Genomic DNA, 25,543 nt, shown 5'->3' with positions numbered 1-25,543 from the left:
GTGCGTGCATGAGAAGTCACGTAGGCAGGCGTGGTGCACACAAGCGTGGGCTACTGGAACTTGGTCTGTGACTTTCGTTAAGCAGTTGGTGGGTGTGGCTTAGAGCTTAAGAAATTGGATAATGGGGCTCATCGACAGCCAAAAAAATCAAAGCCACATACACATAACACTTCTACAACCTCTAATTTCAAGAATCAACCTCCACAATGCCCTAATTTCATCAGACGATCAAAAACCCTAGTTTCATGAAGAAACAAACCCTAGAGAGGAGGGCAACGATCGACAAGTGAACGATGTCAGGGCTGTTGGGGTTTTGGAGAAGGGTGTTGATGAGAAGAATGGTGGTTTCCAGTGAAGGAATTGACCGAAATCGCAAAAATCACGTGGCCACAATAGTGGGTTGTAGTCGACAATTAGCAGGATGAACAAAGAAGCGGAAAGACAGGTTTTGTTTAGGAGGCTAAGGGAAGTGTTTTGGTGGTGTCAAGGGCAATTGTCAATGCCAGAAAAATAGGATAATTAAGGCCAAGGTCAATTGTTGCATGCGGTGGAGGATTTTGCCAAAAAAAGTTTGATTTCGGCCACATCTTGGAAAGATTTGCTAAGGAATGGCTCAATGGATGAAAGGGTGAAAAGATGTATCTATTTAGCGAGGAAATCGATGGAAGACAACGCTTAAACGGCCAACGACAACGCCGACAAAGGTGAGGTTATGCGGAAGATGAAGAGATTGAGTTGATTCGGGGGGCGGTTCGAGTTTTGTGGAGTAGGTTAATTGACCATCATGTCCTTACCTATAACGAGACTTTTGATCATCCTGTCTTTCTTTACAACGAAATTTACTAATGCAACTATGCTTTGGGTAGTAAAGTGGTATTTTAAAACTTTTTGAGTGGGAAAATGTCATTAAGGCACACCTTGGGTAGGAAAAAGCCATTTACTCTAAAATATAAAGCAAAAAGTCTTATATTAATTTATGAGTAAACGACTTTTTCCCACCCAAGGTTTGCCTTAGCCCATTCCCACACAAAAAGTTTCAAAATACAACTTTACTATCGAAACGTTATATTCCATGAATAATTTTCATTAAATACAATGATATTCATTTTGAAGACGAAAATACCCCGTTGCCCGACCTGGACCAAAACCGATGGTAGACAGTAGTGTTGCTTGAATGATGAACGGCGAGCAAGTGGGAAACAGAGTGGTAGGGGTATAGGAGAGACATTGACTGTACAATGGGACATGGAGGATAGTATCCTTATTGATATATTTGCAGTTACTTTTAACTCTACCTCTTGAGTTGTTGCTTCATATGTTTTTGTAATTTTACTATGTCAGGTTTGGAGACAATAATAATGCAGTTGACGCATGCTGTAAGGATTATCTCTGTTCCAACATTGAGCGTCAAATATCTATGATTTTTAACTCTATAGAAATATCGTGGAGCATCCATTTTCTCCTAGCTTTACCGGCTACAAAGTAGAGCAAGATTACATGATTCCCAAAATCCGTCAATTCTCGTAAGTTTTTGTTTGTTTTCATCTTCTATCAATTTAGCAATGTCAGATCGAATGGATGTAGCATAAACAGATGTCCTGTCAATTATTTATAATTATACAAGCGTAAAACTTTGTTTAATCTCAAATTGGTCCCTCGAATCTCGGTCACAAACTAGCCAGAATTACTCAATTACAATGGCAAGATGTAGCATCAAACAAATGCCCTGTCAATTATTAAGAAACTTTTTAAACAAACCAAACCTTTGAATTTCCACTTTACTCAATCACTCTCATTCTCATTTTGAACCCTCAAGACATCAAGGTATGATTTTCCTTGCGGTTGTCGGGAAAAGAATCCCTTGAAGTAGTCTGCAACGCTCATTGTCTTAAACAACGCCGGAGTCTCTGGTGTAAGAAGGCTTGGCGCTGGACCCATATTGCCGTCTATTTTGGGGCTGTAGAATGTGGCAATTGAGAGCCTTTCTTTGGCCGAGTTTACTACTGCTCGATGCTCAATACTAGGGTAAATTCCATTGGTTACAATCTGCAAAATCACAAACACAAATTAAACAATATCTAGTTATGCCCTTCATCTTATTTCACTTTAAGATCCCTATATAATCACAATTCCCAACTGATCTAACTAACTGAACTAAACTAACTGCTATTTATTATCAATTGAGAGGATGATCATTACCTCTAAAATGTTTCCAATGTTGATGATAAAAGCACCTGGTAGGGGTTGAACAGGAACCCACATCCCATTTTTCTTAATTTGAAGGCCTTCCACCACATTGAGCTGGAGAAGGATGGTAAGGCCGCCAGCGTCAGAATGAGGATTGAGGCCTATAGCAAGCTCTGGTTGTGGACATGGAGGATAGTAATAAATTTAGGGGTGAGCGGTTCGGGTACCCTGCATTTTTTGGGGGAACCGGAACCGGAACCGCACAGTGCAGGTTCCCAAAAAAAGGAACCGGAACCGGAACCGCACAGTGCAGGTTCTTCAATTCAAGGAACCGGAACCTAAAATGCAGGTTCCGGTTCCTTTCCAGGGTACCCTGTAAAAAATCAATTACCACCCTATTAGTTTAAAAAATAACAAAAACACCGTATAAGTTTACAAATACACCCCTAACAAATTTTCATTATTCATTCATTTGTGTCCAATGTAACTCATAACCTGTAATCTCTAAGCAACACTTGAATTCAATCAATTCATCACAATTCACATGAAATTCGTCAATCAAAACCAAAACACAAACAATTATTCATCACAATTCACATAAAAAAATTATAATATTTATTAATTTAATGGTATAATGGTCAATTGGGTATTTTAATATACCAAATATAATTTAGTAAATTATATTAGAACTAGTAATGTATAATTAAATAAGGGATCATACTACAATGTAAATTGTAATATTATATTAATTAAGTGATCATACTACAATGTAAATTGAATGTTATAATTAATTAGTAATATACTATTTAATTTAATGTAATATTATAATAATTAAATTATTAATCACTTAATTAAGTATGTAATATGTTTATAATAGAATGTTATAATTATTAAATAATCATACCATAAATTTATAATATAATGTTATAATTAATAAAATTATAATAACTTGATAAGTATTGTGTAAATTAGTAAATTACTAATGTTTATAATATAATATCATAATCAATAAGTAATCATTTAATTAGTAATGTTATATAATTATATAATCATACTATAATAGTATAAAGTAATGTTATAATGATTAAGTAATCATACTATAAATCTATAATTTAATAATATAATTAATTAAATTTTAAATTATTTATTAATATACCAATGTTTATAATGGAATGTTATAATAATTAAGTAATCATATTATAAATATATAAAGTAATGTTATAATTAATTAAATTTTTAATCGTTTAATTAAGTAATGTAATAATAGTAAATTAGTAAATTACTAAGTTTTAATGTAATGTTATAAATTATAACTAATTAAGTAATTATGTGATCATTTAACTATATAATGCTATAATTAAGTAAGTGATTATAATATAATGTAATATAATAATTATAATTAATTGAGTAATTATTTAACTATAAATTAATGCTTAATAATGTTATAATGAATGTTTATAAGGCAATGTTATAATTATAAATTTCTTATCATTTAATTAAGTATTGTGCTAATGTTTATGTAGTAAATTAGTAATTACTAATGTTTAAAACATAATATCATAACTATAATCAATTAAGTAATCATTTAATTATATAATGTTATATTAATTATATGATCATACTGTAATAGTATAATGTAATGTTATAATCAATTAGTAATCATACTATAAATCATAATTTAATATTATAATTAATTAAATTCCAATCATTTGATTAATATACTAATGTTTATAATGGAATGTTATAATTGATTAGTAATCATATTATAAATATGTAAGGTAATGTTATAATTAATTAAATTTTAATCGTTTAATTAAGTAATGTGATAATATAGAAATAGTAAATTACTAATGTTATAATGTAATGTTTTAAATTCATAACTAATTATGTAATTATGTAATCATTTAACTATGTAATGCTATAATTAAGTAAGTGATCTAATATATAAGTATATAATAATATTATAATTTATTTGAGTATTATTTAACTATAATGTAATGCTTAATTAATGTTTATAATGAAATGTTTATAAGGTAATGTTATAATTAAAATTTCTTATCATTTAATTAAGTATTGTGCTAATGTTTATGTAGTAAATAGTAATACTAATGTTAAAACATAATATCATAACTTATAATCAATAAGTAATCATTTAATTATGTAATGTTATATTAATTATATGATCATACTGTAATAGTATAATGTAATGTTATAATGAATTAAGTAATCATACTATAAATCTATAATTTAATATTTAATTAATTAAATTCCAAATTATTGTTAATATACTAATGTTTATAATGGAATGTTATAATTGATTAAGTAATCATATTATAAATATATAAGGTAATGTTATAATTAATTAAATTTTTAATCGTTTAATTAGTAATGTAATAGTATAGTAAATTACTAATGTTATAATGTAATGTTATAAATTCATAACTAATTAGTAATTATGTGATCATTTAACTATTATGCTATATAAGTAAGTGATCATAATATAAAGTAATATAATAATATTATAATTAATTGAGTAATTATTTAACTATAATTTATGCTTAATTAATGTTTATAATGTAATGTTATAAAATTAAATTTCTTATCATTTAATTAAGTATTGTGCTAATGTTTTGTAGTAAATTAGTAATTACTAATGTTTAAACATAATATCAAACTCAAATTAATTAGTAATCATTTAATTATGTAATGTATATTAATTATATGATCAATATAATAGTATAATGTAATGTTATAATGAATTAAGTAATCATACTATAAATTATAATTTAATATAATTAATTAAATTTCAAATCATTGATTAATATACTAATGTTTATAATGGAATGTTATAATTGATTAAGTAACCATATTAAATATGTAAGGTATGTCATAATTAATTAAATTTTTAATCGTTTAATTAAGTAATGTAATAATATAGTAAATTAGTAAAATTACATGTTTATAATGTAATGTTATAAATTCATAACTAATTATGTAATTATGTAATCATTTAACTATGTAATGCTATAATTAAGTAAGTGATCATAATATATAATGTAATATATAATATTATAATTATTGAGTAGTAATTATAACTAATGTAATGCTTAATTAATGTTTATAATGAAATGTTTATAGGCAATGTATAAATTAATTAAATTTTTATCATTTATAAGTATTATGCTAATGTTTATGTAGTAAATATTAATATAATATTATAATATAATGACATAGTCAATTAAGTAATTATTTAATTATGTAATGTTATATAATTATTATAATCATACTATAATGTAAGTTATAGTGGAATTAACTATTAAGTAATATACTATAAATTTTTATATAATATTATAATTAATTAAATTTTTAATCATTAATTACGTTTGTACTAATGTTTATAATAAAATGTTATAATGATTAAGTAATTATACTATAAATTATAACGTAATGCTATAATTAATTAAATTTCAATTAAAGTCAATTAATTAACTATTTAATTAGTTATAACTTATAAGTCAATTATTAAGTAGTAATCAATTAATGTAATGCTATAATTAATTATACTATAACAATTAAGTATGTTATAATTAAATTAATTAAGTAACATTTAACTATAATAAGTAGTTATAATTGATTAAGTATGATATTTAACTAGTAATTAAATCTATTAATGTTTATCAATTTATCATATTAATAATTAATTACTAATTTATTATAGATATACTTAGAACTTGATATTGAAGTAAATAACTAAATTATTATCACTCAATCAAATATACTATTTTATTCAAAAATAATTCTTTTAATAACATTAAAAATGTAAAACACTTTAATTAGATCAAATTCCAAATTCACTTAATGATCAAAACTTTAAATAATGTATTATAATATATAAAGCTTTTAATATGGGTAATTTATAGTAATAAGTATAATTGTAATCGTATATTATTAATGTTGGTATTCTAAAATTTTAACTTTTTCTATTTTAAATTTTTTTATATGTAAAATAATAGAAACTTCTATTATTACATTTCAAAATATTTCATTATAGTCCAGGTCAAAATAGGTTCTAAACAGGTTCCAAAACCAGGTTCCAAAACAGGTTCCAAACAGGTTCCAAAACAGGTTCCAAAGCAGGTTCCAAATAGGTTCCAAAAAAGTTCCAAACAGGTTCCAAAACAGGTTCCAAAAAGTTCCAACTGGGTAACCCTACAGGTTCCAAACATGGTACCCTTTTTACAGGTTCTGGTTCCGGTTCCGGTTCCCACATGCAAGAACCGGAACCGGAACCGCACAGTAGCGGTTCCAAAAAATTGGAACCGGAACCTACCCGCACAGTGCAGGTTCTGGGTAGGTTCCGGTTCCGGTTCCGGTTCTTACCCCCGGTTCCGGTTCTACCCGCTACCCGTGCTCACCCCTAAGTAATTCATTCCTATGGCCTGCCTCCCTTCTTCAAACAATTCTTTGAAATAATCAGCCTCAATTCTTAGAGCTTTTGCCATTTGGTACAGGATTGTCATGGCAAGATCTCTTAGTTCTACCGAGTAAGCTTCCAAGATTTCTCTACATTTAAAATAAATAAAGACAAATCTTTGATTCGCATTAAAAATTCATTTTACTTTGTCTCTCGGGTCATCATATTGGGATCTAATTTAACATCAGACATAAGATTGTTGAAGAAGTAAAGAAAATTAAACATTTTAATCCCTGAAGTTTGTTAATTATAAGGATTAAAATGTTACAAATAGGGATCAAAACATTACTAAAAAATCCTAAAACATTAAAGTATTTGACAAAATTTTAGCCCCTGTTTGTTACACTTTTCTAGATAATAATTCTGATACTATATTTGAATTAAAAAATAGAATATGTGTTTGTTTACTTATTGGGCTAATAAACTTTGAAAATTAATCCAACTCAAATAAGATTTTTTGTCTAAAAATGAAACGAGGGTGGGACTTCTTTTCAGATTATTTAACTTTATTCAACCAAAAATATTTTTCTTTCACTCCTTCCAATTTGAAAATTAATCCACCCCAGACACCACCGCTTGCCAGCAACCACCGTCGACCGTCAGCCACCATTGACCGATGTGGCCGGAACGGCGTACGACCAATCAGATTTGGCCGATCATGCATCAATCATTGAAGACGGCTAGATTTTGGTCGTATATCTAGTCGTTTCTGGCCAGATCCATCATGGTGGATCTGACTGAAAATGACTATATCAACCAGATCCAGTTGATCGTGTGCCATTCCAGTGACTGACGGTTGTTGTTTGTCGATGATGGTCGGTGGCCAATTGTCCTCTTGGATTGTTAGGGTGCTTTAGTTAATTTTTAAACTTTTATTATAGGGGTATTTAACTAAATTAACAAATGTAAGGAGTTAAAAAGTAATCTAAATATTTTTAGAAAATATATCAAACAATTATTCTATCTTAAAAACCTTTTTAAAAAAATATACTAAATAACTATTCAATATTTTATCCAATTCTGATATAATTTTTAGATATTTTACTAAACACATTTTCATACTCAAATTTAACTCGATTTGATTCAACTCAACTAACTTCAAACACTTTTTCTACTTTTTCTAAATAACATTTAAAAAAAAAAGTGTAACAGACAACCACAGAGTTTACTTTAATGTGAATATGACCCACCTACTAATATTTGTCTCATAGGCAAGTACCTGCACTAAAATTTCCCCCAACAAACGTTATGTACTAAACATAACCAGGTGGCAAGGTCTGACCTATGAAAAGACGAGTGGGGGCAGATAACCTAACCCAATTTTTTTTTTTTTTATTTGTTTACTTTGTATTTGTCTTATTTTTTTCTAATTTAAAATAATTTATTTTGTAAATTGACCCCACACATAGTGAAGTAGTTATATCTTTTTCTTCAATAATACTAAACATATCTTTTTTTTTCAATAATACTAGTTGGAATTCCAACTTTGTTCCTGAGTGATATGGTGGGTTATATGTCAGTATCATCTTGATTTTATGATAGCGGGATAAGTGAATAACTTCTTTTTAATCAATAATCTAGTAGTAACATGTAAATTGTCATGTCATTTGGGATACAAAATTAAGATCCCAATTTCTAATGCATAACAATATCCTTATAAAAAAAAAAAAAAAAAAAAATTATATTATTTTATTTTTAACTTAACCTTTTAACATTAAATTCTAGGTCGTGTATGCTAATATATATTCCACTGGTAAATTTAGGTCCAAATTGGAAAGCGCCTCTATATATTATTCAAAACCAATTCTGTTGAAAATATGTGTTAAATTCTTGACTAATCGTGATAATGACATACCTCGTCATGTTTAATTTCAAATGGTTGATTGAATCAAGTTATAGTATCCAAGCCAATGGTTTCCTAATAATTTAACTTAAATAATGATATGATGGCGTGCACAGGTAGAGATTTTGACAAAGCAAATATTTGGCAGAAAGAGAAAACCTGAAAGGGAGAGGGAGCTTGGGAAATAGGTGTGGCTTCCTCAAATGAATTGGGAGGGTGTTCACGAAGAACATGTCTGCCCAATCAAGCTTCTGCTCCTCTGAAAAAACAAACAACTGCCCAAAGCCTTCCGTATCTCCTTCTTTTTGCCAATACTTCTTCTTTTCCTCCATTGGCAGATTGAAAAATTCCTGAGTTTCTATCTTCACCTTCTCCACCAATGAACTGCTCAATCCATGGTTTATCAACTGCAAAATAAAACATATCCATCTTAAAACATATTTTATACATGACACATGACATGAAATATATACGATTACGAATTTCTGTTTTATCTTTTTCCTAATACCTGAAAGAAACCCCATTCTTTGCATGCATCGTGAAGCTTGTCTAATTCTGAATCCGTCAAGTCTCCTGAAAGCAACTTTTGTAAGTCGATAACAGGCAGTGGTGGCAAGGAAGTGGCGTTGGATGTGAAAGGAGGGTCTTGATCTGAACGAACATATCGTGGTGGAAGCGTAGTGAGTGGCTCCTTTGCCAGCTCCTGAACGGAAGGCACAGGGAGAGAGCTCGACATCTTTGTCTCCGTAGATGATTGATCTTATATTAAAAGATTTCAAGTCTTATTCTATATAGTTTCTTTTGGTGGCTGCGTCTTTGGAAATGGTATTAAAAATAAAGCAGAAAACGTGGTGCTTGGTTAATTTTTATAAACATAAAGATTTACTCGCAATCTAATCTTACAAACTTACTCTTATTATCTCGACATGACAACTCGTAATTGGTCAATTCATAAATGAGTAAATGGAATCCATAGCGAGTAGACAATATCTATTTGCGAACTGATTAATTGCAAACTGTTATGTTAGGATTGTGAGAGAAAGTTTATGAGATTGAGTTATAAGTGTGTTATTGACCTATTTGTAATAAGTAAACTGTAATCAAGTATTAATTTATTAGTGCTCTGACTTAAATATTTTTGGTATAGCATGAATGTTGACTGCTAAACTTAAGTTCGGCCATCAAGTTTTAGGTTTTGCAATATAGAGCTTTTGGGTTTGTAATCTATATTTTGGACCTAAGAGCTGGCTAACCAAATTCTTTCACTAGCCCATAATTTTAGCCCAGGTAAGACTTGAGTCTAGAGTTACTTTTCAAGTTAAAAAGTTCTCATGGGCACTGAGGGGTGACCCCTTACCATTTTATTCAATTATACCAGCCAAATTAAATAATCAATTGCAGTCTTCTCTTTAAACACTGTCCTCTCTCATTCTCTCCAAAACAGTTTTGAGTTAGAAACTCCTCTTCTGAACAATGGAATGGATAGACCGAAGAAGGAACGGTGGACACTTGCCCACCTGGCCTTGAGTATTGAGTATGCCCAAGCCTAATTTTTCTTACATATGTAGTTAATCATCGTTGATATCTTTTCGTAGTTACTTGACGTCTATGTTAAGTTGGGAGACAATAGTAATGCAGCTGATGGCTGCTGTAAGGATTCTGCTCTGTTCCAACATAAGTGTGAAAGATCTATCACTTTTAAGAAGTGTTGGAATTTATAGACTAATATTTCTTCAGGTTTGGCATAGGAATGAAGCCATCATTCCATTTCGTACAGGGTAACTTCATAACAAACCAGCTTGAAGTACACTCTCAGTTACAATGACATCATGTAACATCAAACAGATGCCTGTCAAATGTCAACTATTAACCAATTTTATTAATAGAAGTCTATGTTGGAGTTATCCACTACTTTACTATTAATGGGCCATGTAGATGCATTCGAGGGTCCGCTGTATAACCGTTGAAGGATTTCTTTAAGTTATGAATTCTTTATTGGATTTGAGTTTAGGAATAGGAATCCTTGTAATATTAGATTTTAGTCTTTTAAATCTAGTACATAAACACACTTTTCTCTGGTAATAAGTGATAGTAATCATAGAGTAAATTACTTCATTGTAAATGAGAGAGGTGAGACAGTTGAAATATTATTGACTCTCCTGGACGTAGCTTGTTAATTGGGTGAATTAAGGTAAATCACACATACTTCTTCTTTCTTTTAATGTTTGTGGTTTGTGTGTTTGTTATTTTTGTTTCTATATCGTATCTCTATTTCATTGAGTCTAAACATTAGGATTTTCACATTAGTCTATCGTCCTCTTTTTTAATTCTCAAGAAATCAAGGTATGATTTTCCACGTAGTTCGCGAGAAAAATATCCCTTGAAGTAGTCCACAACATTTGCTGCTTTTGAGAGAGCATTAATTAATCTGATAATCATTCAAGACCAGAGTGATTAAGGGTTTTAACTACGTAGAGTTGATAATATTAAAGAAACTAAATGAAGGATTGACAGAAAGAGAACCTGAGCCGTGGACGGAGTTTGGGTAACAAGTGGGGTTTCCTCAAATGAGAGGAGAGGGTGATGGTATATAACATATCTGCCCAATCAAGCTTTTGCTCTTCTGAAAAAACAAACACCTGCCCAAATCCCTCTGTATCTCTTGGTTTTTGGGAATATTTTTCTTCTCTTCGAGTGGGAGACTGAAAACTCTTGAATTTCTAGCTTCGGTTTCTCCATTAATGATGTGCTTACTCCATGATTAATCAACTGCATAGCAAATCATACATGTTAATAAACTAGGAATATATATAGATATTGCTATTGTTGACTAATTTAATTTTTCAAGTTTGGAGCGGACAAAATTTTGTGAATCCATATACCTGAAAGAAACCCCATTCTTTGCATGCATGGTGGAACTTCTCCAGCACTGAATCCATGAAATCTCTGGAAATCAACTTTGACATGTCGATGACCGGCACCTCTGGCAAGGAAGTGTGATTGAAGATCACCGGAGTTTCTAGATCACGTCGGACATAATGTGGTGGAACCGTATTCAGTGGCTTCTTCACCAGCTCTTGAACAGAAGGCACAGGGAGAGACCTCCCCAGCTTTGTTAGTTTTGGGTCCATATATAGATCTTCTACACGTATAGTTTCTTACTAAGCCATCTCTTGGACTTGTGTTTAGGATCTGCCGCCATGCTGTTGCTTAATTTATACACTCCACTCCATGATTGTTTGGCACAGGCATTGATTTCGATCACTCTCTTATTGACACTTAATGAATTTCCTGTTAGAAAATCAACAATCGGGTTGAAACAATATCACACAACAAATAAAAATTGAGACGGGAAATTTACATGAAAAACTCTCAAACAAATTGAGAGAAAAACCACGGTCAAGTAAAGAAGGATTTCCACTATAACAAAATATGGGTTACAACATCTTCTGTCTAAATACAAGGAGAAAAACAAGTAAAAAAATTCACTTTGAAATAGGAGAAACAACTTGTCAATTAGGTAAATTACACCAGTCTAGTTTTCCAGCATCACAATCTCATGCTATAGCTCCATTAAAACTGATCCACATTGATGTTTGGGGTCCTACCCCCTGTACTTCAGTAGAAGGTTTTAAATACTATTTGTAGTTTTTGGATGACTACAGTAGATTCACATGGTTGTTTCCCCTTAAGACCAAAGCTGAAGTCAGATTAGTTTTCATCAAATTTCAGCATCTTGCCAAAAGGCAATTTGGATGTAAACTCAAAACCTTACAATCTGATCAAGGTGGGGAATACAAAGCCCTTTTACCATACTTAGTTGACCAAGGCATTCAGGTTAGACAATCTTGTGCTTATGTTCACCAACAAAATGGTAGGAGTGAGAGGAAACATAGACACATTGTAGAGTCTGGACTTACACTTTTGGCCCATGCATCTATGCCACTGCAATACTGCTGGCTAGCCTTTGAAACTGTTGTTTACCTAATTAATAGATTGCCTACCCCTATCCTAAATAATGTGTGTCCTTATCAAAAGCTTTTTAACCAAACTCCTGTCTATGAAGGCTTAAAAGTCTTTGGCTGCTCATGTTTTCGTTACACTAGGCACTACAATAGGCACAAATTTGATTTTCATACCATAAAGTGTGTTTTTGTTGGTTATAGTTTATTGCACAAAGGTTACAAATGTTTAAAACCTGATGGAACAGTAATTATCACCCCCAGTGTACAATTAAATTAATGTGAATTTCCTTTTACAGTCAATAATATGTTTTCTTTCCCACACTCAAATCTAAACTCTCAATCTTAGACCAATATTGACACTTGTACAAATCCACAAATTTTAAATTTTCCTTGTGGCTCTAGTCCTAGTCATTATCACCCTTCAGCTCCCCCTGATTCTCCTGCAGTAATTGACTCTACTGATCAGTCACCTGACAATGCAATAGTTAGTAAGACTTCTAAATTTGTTGTGTCTTCTCCCCACACTATAACAACTCATACAATTCCAATTACTTCTCCCAATGCCTCTTCTAGATTCAATCTTATGTCTAACCCATCTGATATCCGCATACCTAATTCTGTTCATAAAATCTTCACTAATCACAATCAAACCACAGTAGATACTCTCCTTATTATCCCTGCAGGTTGCTCTTTCCTACCATGTCAGCTTGTTGTTGATCTCACTTCATCGCAAGTTCTTGCTGAACTAAATGATAGTCATCTAGGTGAGACCCTCTGCTCCAATAAATCACCACCATGTCAGGTTGTTGTTGATCTCACTTCATCGCAAGTTGTTGCTGAACCAAATGATAAATCAACATCTATGAATATTCATCCAATGGTGACCAGATCCAAGTCAATTGTCCAGTCCCATATTGTTCCTTATAGTCAAACTAATGATGATAAACATTTTGCCCTTCTCATTAGTGGATCTGGCACCATTGAATCTGTTGAATCAGAACCTGGTAAAGTCTCTGAAGCTCTCCAGAGCAACAACTGGAAATCTGACATGCAGTGTGAGTATGATGCACTCATAGCTAACAACACCTGGACTCTTGTTGCCCCTACTTCTGACATGAACATAGTGGGAAATAAATGGGCTTTTTCGCACAAAATTTAATGCTAATGAAACCCTACAGAAATATAAGGCCCGGTTAGTTGCAAAGGGCTTTCAACAGACTCACGATCTGGATTACTTCGAGACCTTCAGTCTAGTGATTAAACCAGCTACTATACATATAGTTCTCACTCTAGCTGTGACACATGGGTGGGATATTCAACAAATTGATGTTAACAATGCGTTTCTCAATGGAGTTTTAACTGAAATAGTCTTCATGAGGCAACCGCCTGGTTTTGAGAGTTCTGCTTTTCCTGATGTTGTTTGCAAGCTGAACAAAACACTTTATGGGCTCAAGCAAGCTCCAAGAGCTTGGTTTGATCGATTGAAGGCTGCTCTACAACTTAAAGGCTTTCAAAACTCAGTATCAGACTCAAGTTTATTTATCCTTAAATAAGACACTGGTTCCATTTATGTACTAGTGTATGTCGATGACATATTGATCACGGGTTCTAATCAGGTCTTTATTAAGCAATTGATGAAAGATCTCAATGGTAATTTTGCCTTAAAGACACTTGGCTCACTCAAATATTTTATGGGCTTGGAAGCAACAAGAGATTCAATAGGTATTCACTTAAAACAGTCCAAGTATGCTTCAGATTTATTAGTTCGAACTAAAATGATAGAGGCACATGCATGCTCAACTCTGATGACTGTTGATGTCAAACTTAGCTCAACTGATAGTGAATTGTTTCAAAATCCTAGCTTGTATAGAAGTACTGTAGGAGCATTACAATACTTAACTCTTACAAAACTAGATATCAGTTACACTGTAAACAAGTTAAGTTAATTCTTACAAGCACCCACTGAACTTCAATAACAAGCTTGTAAGAGGGTGTTGAGGTACATTAAAGGTACTTTGGATTTTGGCCTTCTTTTTAAACCAATAAGCACTCTTCATGTTGAGTGCTATGCCGATGCTGATTAGGGAGGAAGTATCGAGGATCGAAGATCTACCAGTAGCTATTGTGTATACTTAGGACTAAACTTGATTCAGTGGAGTTCTAAGAAACAGAAAGTTGTTGCTCTTTCCTCCACTGAAGTTGAATATAGAGCCCCTGTTCACACTGCCACAGAGATAGCTTGACTTGAAAATATGTTTACTGAGCTTGGCCTAACCTTTCACACTATACCAGTAATCTGGTGTGATAATGTTAGTACTGGTGCTCTTGCATCTAATCCCATATTTCATGCTCGAACCAAACATATTGAGATTGATGCTCATTATGTTCGAGAACAAGTCTTGGCAAAAGAGCTAGCCATCCAATATGTTCTTTCCAAGCTACAGATTGTGGATCTGCCTACTAAAGCCCTTTCAGTTGCTCAGTTCACTGAGTTAAGAGCCAAACTGAATGTGGTGTCACTAGGAAATGTTTGCAAGTAAATGATAGTTGATTTAGTACTAATTACCTCTTGCCTTGCTTCTAATCTAATTTGCAGCTTAGCTAATTGCTCTTCTATAGTTTTAATAATTGATGTCTTGAAGTTCTGATAATTGAGTCTTGTAGCTCAGATAACTATCTTGCTTTTGATCTGATTTGCAACTCAATTAATTGCTCTTCTACAGTTCTGATAATTGATCCTTGCAGCTCAGATAACTATCTTGCTTCTGATCTGATTTGTAGCTCAGTTAATTGCTCTTCTGCAGTTCTGATAATTGATGTCTTGAAATTCTGATAATTGATCCTTGCAGCTTAGATAACTATCTTGTTTACAACTCAGATAATTCCTTACTATGTTGCATTCAGTTGATTGATGTATTCAGCCCAGATACTTGACATTTTGCAGTTTTGTTGTTGCAGATTTGAAGTTTTTTTTTTTTTTGGCGATATATTGTAGCCCAGTCATTTGGCATAATACAGATTTGTTGTTGCAGCTTTGAAGTTTTCTTTTATTGAGATATTGCAGCCTAGTCATGCAGTCTTGCTGTTGTAGATTTGAAGTTTTTTTTTTGTGATATATTACAACCCAGTCATTTGGCACAATGCAGTTAGTTCATTCGTGTTGATCAAATGTAGCTAAGTTAACTAGCATAATACAGCAACTTATGCAGTCCAGTTTAAGGCGCAATATTGGACAAATTCAACAAAATATAGACAACGCAATATAAATAGCTTAGGCAATCTAGTTTGAGGGGCAATGTTGGACAAATGACAAAGTGCCAAAGTTTATATGAGAAATAGAGTGCTGTCGTTTCAGTCATAGTTATTGAAAGCATTGAAGCGCTGTCGTTTTCACTGAAGCATTGAAACATTGAAGCTTAAGTAATGAGCACCCAATACGCTGTCGTTTAAAGTGTAAAAAGCTACTGAATTTGAAGAGTATATATGTTAACTTAGGTCTTCTTCTCTGTTATCAACAAAACAACTATAACAAATTTAGTAAAGATTCGTGTTTTCTCTACTCTTGTTGCTCTCTATTTTTTAGCTTACGGTTACACTCTCACAACAACAAAAGGAAGGAAAAAAATTCAGAAAGTAGTGTCTACCCTCTAGAGAGTTCCTACATTCTTAGTTATATACTGGTTCCTTGACAATTAATGGTTCCCACTATCTTTGACAGCCACCATCTTTAATAGCCACCTTTGACAGCCACCATTTTTTACAGTTCAAGTTATAAAAAGTGAGTTTACAACTCACATTCTCCCACTTAAACTCACTTTTTACTATTCCTCAATCCTTTCTAAACCTGCCACTTTCATGCTGCTTACGTTTTTAACAAGCCATAAGAAGATCTACATCATATAAACTTGTCAGCGTTGATTGGCTTTGTCATGACATTTGCCAAGTTGTCTTTTGTGTGAATCTTTTGCATCTCCACCCTACCTTCTTCCACTACTTCTCAAACAAAATGATATTGAACTCTTATATATTTTGTGCTGGAATGGAAAACTGGATTTCTTTCAATGTGCAAGGCACTCTGACTATCACAATACAAAGAAATTTTCTCTTGTTTGTGTCTGATTTCTTCTAGTAGTCTTTTAATCCAAACTGGTTCCTTACAAGCTTGCGTAGTTGCATGTATTCAGCTTCAATTGTAAATAAGGCCACAACAGTCTGTAACTTTGATACCCAGCTTACTGCATCTCCTACAAGTACAAACACATAGCCTATAGTAGATTTTCCTTTATTGACATCTCCTGCAAAATCTGGATCAACATGACTTCTCATAATAAATTATGATCCTTCATAACATAATGCAACATCTGAGGTTCCTTTAACGTATCTAAGGATTCTCTAAATGGCATTCCAATGCTCTTTACTAGGATTTGCCATAAATCGACTAACCATGCCAATTTCTTTAGCAATATTTAGTCTCGTACCTCTCTGCTTCATTGCTAGGACTCATACTTGAGAATGATTTAAAATTGATAGGAACTGAGGTAGAGATTGACTTACAATCTTGCATGTTGAAGCATTGCTAGATTTTCCTAAGGTAATTCTTCTGAGAAAGCCAGATTTTCCTGTCTTTTGTGTCTTGGTGAATTTGCATCCCTAGAATCTTGTTTACAAGTCCCAAATCCTTCATATCAAACTCCCTAGCCAACCGTGCCTTTAATTCTTGGACTCGATCTTTGTTGGAACTTGCTACCAACATGCTGTCCACATATAATAGCAGAATAATGAAACTATCATCTTCAAACCTCTTGTAATATGTACAATGGTCTGAACTTAGTCTGTTGTATCTGAGGCTAATAATGAAGGAATCAAATCTCTTGTGCCAACATCTTGGCACCTGCTTTAAAACATACAGAGATTTGGTTAAACTACAAACCAAGTTTTCTTTTCCTTTTTCTTTATACCCTTCTGGTTGAAGCATGTAAATCTTTTCTTCAAGTTTTCCATGAAGAAAAGTAGTTTTCACATCTAATTGCTCTAGATGTAAATCAAAACTAGCACACATAGCCAAGACTACTCTGATAGTTGTTAGTTTGACAACAGGAGAAAATATCTCATTAAAATCAATTCCTTCTTTCTGAGCATATCCTTTCACCACCAATCTTGCACGATATTGCTCCACTTGGTTGTTGCCATCTCGTTTGATTTTGTAGACCCATTTTTTATCGATAGTTGTTCATCCAAGTGGCAGTGACAGAAGTTCCCATGTCTTGTTTTTGTGCAAAGCTTCTATTTCTTCTTGTATTGATGTCATCCATAGAGAAACATCAAGACTATTTAAGGTCTCCTAGAAAGTTGACGGCTCTCCATCTTCTATTAGAAGACAATATGAAAAATTGATTGCCATAACATACTTTGAGTGCCATGATGGTTTTCTTGTCTAATGTGTTGATCATCAAACTTCTATATCATTAGACTCTTTTGAGTCTTGTCCTTCGTGGTCTGGTGCTGCTTCAGAAGAATATTCATATTTTGACTTATCTTCTATCTAAACAATAGTAGTCTTTGTTGGAGTGCTTTCATTTTCTTCACTTTGCAGTTGATTATCTACAAATATCACATCTCTGTTGATAATAACCTTACGGGCAGTGGGATCCCACAGGCGACACCTCTTAACTCCATAAGCATATCCCAAGAGTATGCATTTCTTGTACTTTAGATCCAGCTTTTTTCTTTCTTAGGAATTATACATCACGTATGCAGGACATTCAAAGACATATAAAGAAGAATATTTTGTCGACTTACTTGTCCACATCTCCATTAGTGCCTTCAAATTAACTATAGTTGATGGTGACCGATTTATTGCATAACAGGCGGTTTTGTCTGCTTTTGCCCATAATCACTTGGATAGACCTGCAGTTCTCAATATAGCTCTTGTTTTATCTAGTAGAGTTATGTTCATCCGCTCTGCTACACCATTTTGCTGAGGTGTATGTGCAACAGTAAATTGCCTCTAAATACCCTCTTGCTTACAGAGTGCAAGAAAGTTGTTGTTGACATATTCTCCTCCATTATCTGTCCTCAAACACTTGATCCTTTCCCAGAGTCAAGTTCCACTTGCACTTTGAAGTCTTTAAATATTGGAAACACATCTGACTTCTTCTTGATTGGGTACACCCACAATCTCCTAGAGTAGTCATCAACAAATGATACAAAATATTTTGCTCCTCCTATACGGACATCTCTGGTGACTCCCACACATCAAAATGAATCAATTCTGGAATGTGTTTACTTCTAGCAGTAGATCTGTCAAACTTTAATCTATGTTGCTTACTTGTAACATAGTATTCACATAAAGGTAAATTTACCTACTTAAGCCCTGGTATGAGATTACGTTCAACGAGAATCTTTAATCCTCATTCTGACATGTGACCTAGTTTGTGATGTCATATTGCCGTTGAATATTCTTCACTAGTTGATGCTACTGAAGCATTTGCCTCCTATAACGTATCTCCCAAAAGCATGTATAGATTCGCCGCAATCTTTTATGTCATCATTACTACAAGCACGCCTTTAACAATCTTCATGATCTCATTTTCTATATGAGTCTTGCAACCGAGGTCATCCAACTGTCCAAGAGACAATAGATTTTTTTTCAAGCCCTTCATGTGTCGTACCCCTTGGATAGTGCGAATTATACCATCAAACAACTTTAATTTAACGGTACCAATGCCAACAATTTCTAAGGCGTGATCATTACTCATAAACACATATCCTTCAAAGATAGGTTTATATGTCTGAAACCAGTCTCGGTGAGAGGTCATGTGCCAAGTTGCTCCTAAATCCAATATCCACACATCAGTTAGCTATTTTTTGCCTTTAGAATCAGTTTCTGCTTCGCTAAATAAAATTTCTCCATTATTAGAAGTACTTGCAACACATCCTTGAGAATTTGTTGCCTAGGGAGTCTTCTCTGTATTCTTCTTGTAGTGCCAGCAATCCTTCTTGACATGCCCTTTCTTGCCACAGTGGTAACACTTGACATTTTTCTTACTTCTTGACTTTGATCTGTCATGATTGTGACTCCTACTAAAACCTCGTTTCATTGATCTTCCTCTCGTCATTGATAAGGCCTTTGCCTGCTATGAGCTAGCTGATGTGTCTTCCTTATTTTTGTGCTTGGATTCCTCTTCTAAAATAGTAGCTGCAACTTCATCAAAGACTAGATAATCCGTGAGAACATTATTTGTCAAGTTAATGATAAGTTGATTATATGAATCAGGTAAACTTTGAAACAGAATCTCGGCACGTTCATTTACTGCTATGTTGTGGTCCAACGCTGAAAGTTGGGAAAATAGCATATTTAGATTATTGATGTGATCTGTCATTGACGTAGATTCACTTATTCAAAGAGTATAGAGTCTCCTCTTTAAGAAGATCTTATTGTGAAGTGACCTGACCTTGCACAATTTGGTAAGTGCATCCCAAATTTCCTTGGCCGACTCCATTTTTGCAATGCTAGACAGGACCGAATCTGCCAACGCTAGATGCAAGTTGGACATAGCATTGTCATCCATCTCTTTCCATTTGTCGTCAGTTACTCCAGCTGGTTTAACACCTTTAATTGCTGCTAAGCAATTATCTTTCGTCAATATTGCCTTTTCCTCAATATTGCCTTATCCTCAATTTCCAAAGGGAGAAATTAACTATGTTGAATTTCTCAATTTCGAACTTTGTTGCCATGGCGATGACTACGATCTGCTTCTCAACTTGAACCTGCTTCCACCTTTTACCATGAACAATACTTGCAACTTTGGCTCTGATACCACTGTTAGAAAATCAACCATCAGGTTGAAACAAAATCACACAACAAATAAAATTTGAGACATGAAATTTATGTGAAAAACTCTCAAACAAATTGAGAGAAAAACCATGAATAAGTAAAGAAGGATTTCCACTATAGCAAAATATGAATTACAACACCTTGTCTCTAAATACAAGGAGAAAAACAAATAAAAAATTTGCTCTTGAAATAGGAGAAACAACTTTTCCTCATAATAAAAAGGAGAAAAATTCAGAAAGTAGTGACTAGCCTCTAGAGAGTTCCTACACTCCTTTTTATAGAAGTGCAGTGGCGGTTCCTTGGCAATTAATGCTTCCCAATATCTTTGACAGCCACCATTTTTTACAGCCACCTTTGACAGCCACCATCTTTAATAGCCACCTTTGGACAGCCACCTTTGACAGCCACCATTTTTGACAGTTCAAGTTGTAAAAAGTGAGTTTACAACTCACATTTCCTGCCTAACAATGCAGAGGAACGTCATATCTAATTTTCATCACACTCCTAATTCTTGTTCTGGAAAAAGCATTATTTCATTTTGCAGTTATCTAGAACAAAAGGTTTGTCGTCTGACCCAAACTACGATATTTATTATTGCTCTTAAACCAATAATGCATCAACAGTGTCCATGTTTACTTTCATGCCATCAAATTAAGGCAACTAATTATTTGCTTAAAAATGTATAGAGTTCTTGGCGCTGTGGTGGCACTCAGAATTTCGACAATTTATTAATATATGAGACAAGTCTGAATTGACATTATTAATTTTGTCATACAAGCTGACAAACTTTCTGGTGTTTATTCATCATATGATAAAATACTCAAAAAGATTTCTCACATTAACATATTTTACTCCTCTTGATTATCGATTCTCATCACGTCAATGTATGCCTTTCCATCAAGTTTGCGTGTAAATAATCCCTTGAAGTAGTCTTCAACTCCAATTCTTCTAAACAGTGCTGGAGTCTCTGGAGAAATAAGGCTCGGTGCTGGACCCATGTCTCCATCCAGTTTGGGGCAGTAAAATGTTGCAATAGAGAGCCTCTCTTTTGTGGAGTTCACTGTTGCACGATGCTCAATACTTGGGTAAATTCCATTCGTCACCATCTGCAAAATCATCCACAAAAACAGTCAATATCAAATTCCATTATGTATAATATTCTACCAATTTAAGCAAATTATACCTCCAAATTGTCCCCGATGTTGACAACAAAAGCATTACTAAGAGGTTTAATAGGAACCCACATCCCATCTTTCTTGATTTGAAGGCCTTCCATCTCGTTGATCTGGAGGAGGATGGTGAGGCCGATGGAGTCAGAATGAGGACTGAGGCCTATGGCAACCTCTGGTTGTGGACATGGAGGATAGTAGTTCATCCTCATTGACTGCCATCCTTCTTCAAACAACACTTTCATATCATTAGCTTCCATTCCTAGAGCTTTTGCCATCAGGTTCAGAATTTTCATTGCCAGATTTTTTACTTCACCCGAATAAGCCTCCAAAGTTTCTCTGCTCGTGAAGAAAAATTCTTTAAGTCAACAAAGACATGACTACTGTTGATGCGTGATTCTTACACCAACGAAATGCACGTGTGAAATGCTGAGCTGACCCAGAAGACACACATGAATGTGAAGGATAATGAGATAGTAAATGCAATGGGGATAGTTTTTAAAGTGGTTCGGATGCTAAGATAGCAAGTCCTACGTCCACTGATGCTTATATTGATGATAAAAGTCAGGTCGCTTTTAGCTGACTGACTTTACAATAATATTACAAGGTATTGAATGCTAAGAATTCTAGGGAAAGAGAGAATAATTAATCAAACGTAAAATGTGCCAATCCCCTTCAATGAGAGAGGAGCTCTCAATGTATAGTGGGATGCATTGAGGCAATGATCACTAAATCTGTAAGTTGGTGGGATTATCTGTGCAAATCCTTCTTTATGTCACATTGCCCACCTTCCAGAGTGATTTGCGCGATTTAGAGCAGGAATTGGACACGTGGGAGCACCACAGCTCCTGACTGGCCTGACGCGTACCCACTATCCTAACGGAAGCAGGCGGTGGTTGTTCCAATGATCTGACTTTTGTGGGCTGAATGGACCTGACATCAGCTCTTATATATTTTTAGGCATAACAACTACTCACCGAATGGAGCCAGATAATCGAGACCAAACAAGCACATAATCCTAATTTTTTTTGTGTCCAGCTTGTTACCTAATGTTAGAAACTTAATCCTCACAACATTTAATATGTTCTTACATACCTTTGCGCTCAATGGAAAATTGAACTTGGGACTATAGGTTAAAACTATACAGGAGAATCGAACCTAGGACCAATGATAAGGAACTTGGTCCGTGTGACAATCCAGCCAAGGGATCGGGTCACGGTTTGACCGGTGGTTTAACCCATCCATCCTGTAGGTTTAAAATCTAACAAACACACCCCTGATAAATACACATCAATCCTTTTAGGTTTAAAATCCAACAAAAACACCCCTATAGACAAGTGACAATCGGTGGCCAATCAGACTTCGGGATGATAGGGGTTTTGGTGGGGAGATGCCGTTGAGGCAAATGGAGGGGTCAAGGGTGATTTTTGGTGTTGGGAACACCGAAAAAATTAAAATCATGTAACCCTAAGGGTGGTTGACGACGATCGGTGAGCAATCAAGGTCCGGGGAGTTGGAGTTTTTAGTGGGGAGACGTCAATGAGGCCAATGGAGGGTTCGGGGGTGATTTTAGGCACCAGAATTCGCTGGAATGAGGGAGAAAGTACCAGAATATGAGAGAGGGTGAGTGGAAGGAGTAGGGTGTGTTTATAATTTTGAGAGCCAATTTTCTACCTTTGTCGGTTAAACCGATGAAGGCCCGGGTATTAGTCTAATCAGTTAAACTGATCAGGTTAAGCTGGGTTTCTAATAAGTGCCTGAGACTAGAGGTTAAAACCATGTAAGGTCGTTGGGTTCACCTTTACCTTTGACTACCATAGGTCTGTCACTTAAATTTATAAGAAATAATAAACCAAGATTTTGAAGTTTTATTTAATTATATTTAATTAATCGTATAATAAAAATTGACATTTGATTGATGGGATAGTGGGTAGATAAAATGTCTCTCATCGCAGATTAAAAAAAAAAAAAAAAAAGAGGAAGAAAATAATTGAGGAAAGAAATAGGAATCTTACAGCTTAAATTTTAATAAATCACGTTATAAATGGTGAAAACAATATTATAACATAACTGTCTAGGGATCTATTCCATGAAAATAAAATTAAAAAAAAAAAAAAAAAAATTGAACCTGAAGGAGAGAGGGAGCTTGGGGAAGAGGTGTGGTTTCCTCAAATGAATTGGGAGAGTAGTAAAATAGAACATGTCTCCCCAGTCAAGCTTTTGCTCTTCAGAAACAACAAACGCATTCCCAAATCCTTCAGTATCTCCTGGAAGTTGTCCATACTTCTTCTTCTCTTCTATTGGCAACATGAAGAACTTCTCAATCTCCGATTTCACTTTCTCCACCAAAGAAATATCTACCGTATGATTTATCAACTGCGCCCAACACATTGATTTAGTTCCCATTAATGCCAATAATAATTCATTCATTCTCTTGAATATAAATGTATACAAACCTGGAAGAAACCCCATTCTTTGCATGCTTGGAGTAATTTTTTGAGCTCCGAGTCCACGAAATCTGCAGAAAGTAACCTTTGCATATCCACGACAGGGACTTGTAGAACAGAATTGTTATTAGAAACGAAAGGATTTTCCTGATCGGGACGCACGTATCTTTGTGGAACTCTGGTGAGTGGCTTCTTGGCTATCTCTTGGACACAAGGCACAGCTAGAGAGCTACCAAGTTTTGGCAATGTCGCCGCCATTATTGTTGGAAAAAGAAGAACAGACAAAGTGAACTTAATGAAATCTAGCTATTACTATCGAAATCTGTCACGTATCTTGCTTGAAGGGTGCGACTTTATTTATACTAGTTTCGTGATCTCAGCTTCTACTGTGGATTGAAAATAACTTCGTACATATCTTGACTTTCACGGCTGTGAAATTCTTTTAAACAGTAATTAAATCTAATACCACAAAAATATGTAATCCAAAATCTGGGGGATATTTCTAAAACAAATTCAAGTCTAGACTCTAGAGTTGACGGGGTAGTTGAAGACTTGAAATTAATGTAAAGCCAAGCCAGCAAATAATCAAAGAGCAATAAGATTGGTTTTAGAGCAGGGAGCTACAGAGACTCAGAGAGAGCTATATGAAACAACAGTTACTGATTTTGGAATTTTCAACTCTATAGAATGAAGCAACAGTATAAGCTTAAAACTAAATTGTTGAACTGTGGTTGGATACTCTCTTAATTTGAGTTAGTTATTTGGAAGGAATTTTATCGTAAATTCATTTATCAGCTTGCAATGCATATATTACAACAGGTTGAATTTATCTCACATCGTACTAGGCCATTACCGCTCAAGGAGTTCAATTTGTCTCATATTATAATAATTACGAAATATAAAACATTATAAGGACTAATGCATGACTAATGAAAAATAAGAGACTATTGTAAATAGAAGAACAATAAAGGGGGCTGAAATTTATTATCTTTTTTCATTTTAGTACACTAGAATTACAAAGGAGGGAAGAGTTTATATAGTAATTCTTGTCACCCCCCAAACTAATCAAGTCTTGCCATTTAGCCACTAGGTGCCACAAATTGTGACCACCTTTTGCCATGTGTCAAGAGGTGGCAATAGTGTGATGAAATGTGTCAAATGGTGGTAGATCCATATTTCTTTACAACACTCCCCCTTGGATCTCCACCAAATAAAATCAACCACTTACAGACAATTATAATTGACTTTACTTAAGAGAAACCCAATGGGACAAAAACCTTAAGCAAAGAAACAAAATTACATGATGAATTGTATAATGGTGTTGGACGTGCGAAATATTGCCCCATTAAAAACCTTGTCAGGAAAACCCAGTGGAACAAAACCTAATCAAGGAAAAAAGAGTACAGTGCACATGTGTCCAGTATAATAAACCTTTTCTAAAAACTCCCCCTAATCGATGCTCCTCTTGATCAGTGCGACCCCTCATAATGGTACAATTAATTTAGTAATTTATTGAGTCGCCGCATACCAATGCCATACACTAACTTTTCAAATGTTGCCATCAATCTCTTGATTTTGCTAGAGTTCATGAGTGTAAAAGAACTTCGGCGAAATATGCTTG

At 33.9% G+C, this 25,543-nt stretch overlaps 2 protein-coding genes across 2 annotated transcripts; both read right to left on the bottom strand.

Moving 5' to 3' along the window:
• Window positions 1–1,591: 1,591 nt before the first annotated feature.
• On the bottom strand, window positions 1,592–11,635 carry LOC116120943 (probable 2-oxoglutarate/Fe(II)-dependent dioxygenase). The gene is made up of 8 exons (XM_031406923.1): window positions 11,387–11,635; window positions 11,144–11,273; window positions 10,300–10,353; window positions 9,013–9,263; window positions 8,664–8,911; window positions 6,614–6,750; window positions 2,200–2,387; window positions 1,592–2,046 (listed from the first exon to the last, which is right to left on the bottom strand). Exons 1-8 carry the CDS (start codon window positions 11,633–11,635, stop codon window positions 1,783–1,785), a joined length of 1,521 nt encoding a protein of 506 aa, XP_031262783.1. The 3' UTR covers window positions 1,592–1,782.
• Window positions 11,636–21,135: 9,500 nt separating this feature from the next.
• LOC116120951 (protein SRG1-like) lies at window positions 21,136–24,209 on the bottom strand. Its single transcript, XM_031406927.1, has 4 exons — window positions 23,932–24,209; window positions 23,604–23,851; window positions 21,490–21,814; window positions 21,136–21,412 (listed from the first exon to the last, which is right to left on the bottom strand). The coding sequence occupies exons 1-4, from the start codon at window positions 24,178–24,180 to the stop codon at window positions 21,155–21,157; spliced, it is 1,080 nt and encodes a 359-aa protein (XP_031262787.1). The 5' UTR covers window positions 24,181–24,209; the 3' UTR covers window positions 21,136–21,154.
• Between the last annotated feature and the right edge of the window lie 1,334 nt (window positions 24,210–25,543).

The sequence above is a fragment of the Pistacia vera genome, unplaced genomic scaffold (genome assembly GCF_008641045.1).
Source record: "Pistacia vera cultivar Batoury unplaced genomic scaffold, PisVer_v2 Contig951, whole genome shotgun sequence".
In the NCBI taxonomy this organism is placed as follows: Eukaryota; Viridiplantae; Streptophyta; class Magnoliopsida; order Sapindales; family Anacardiaceae; genus Pistacia; species Pistacia vera.
The sequence above is the reverse complement of the archived record's forward strand: the minus strand, read 5'-3'. Positions and strand labels throughout refer to the sequence as shown.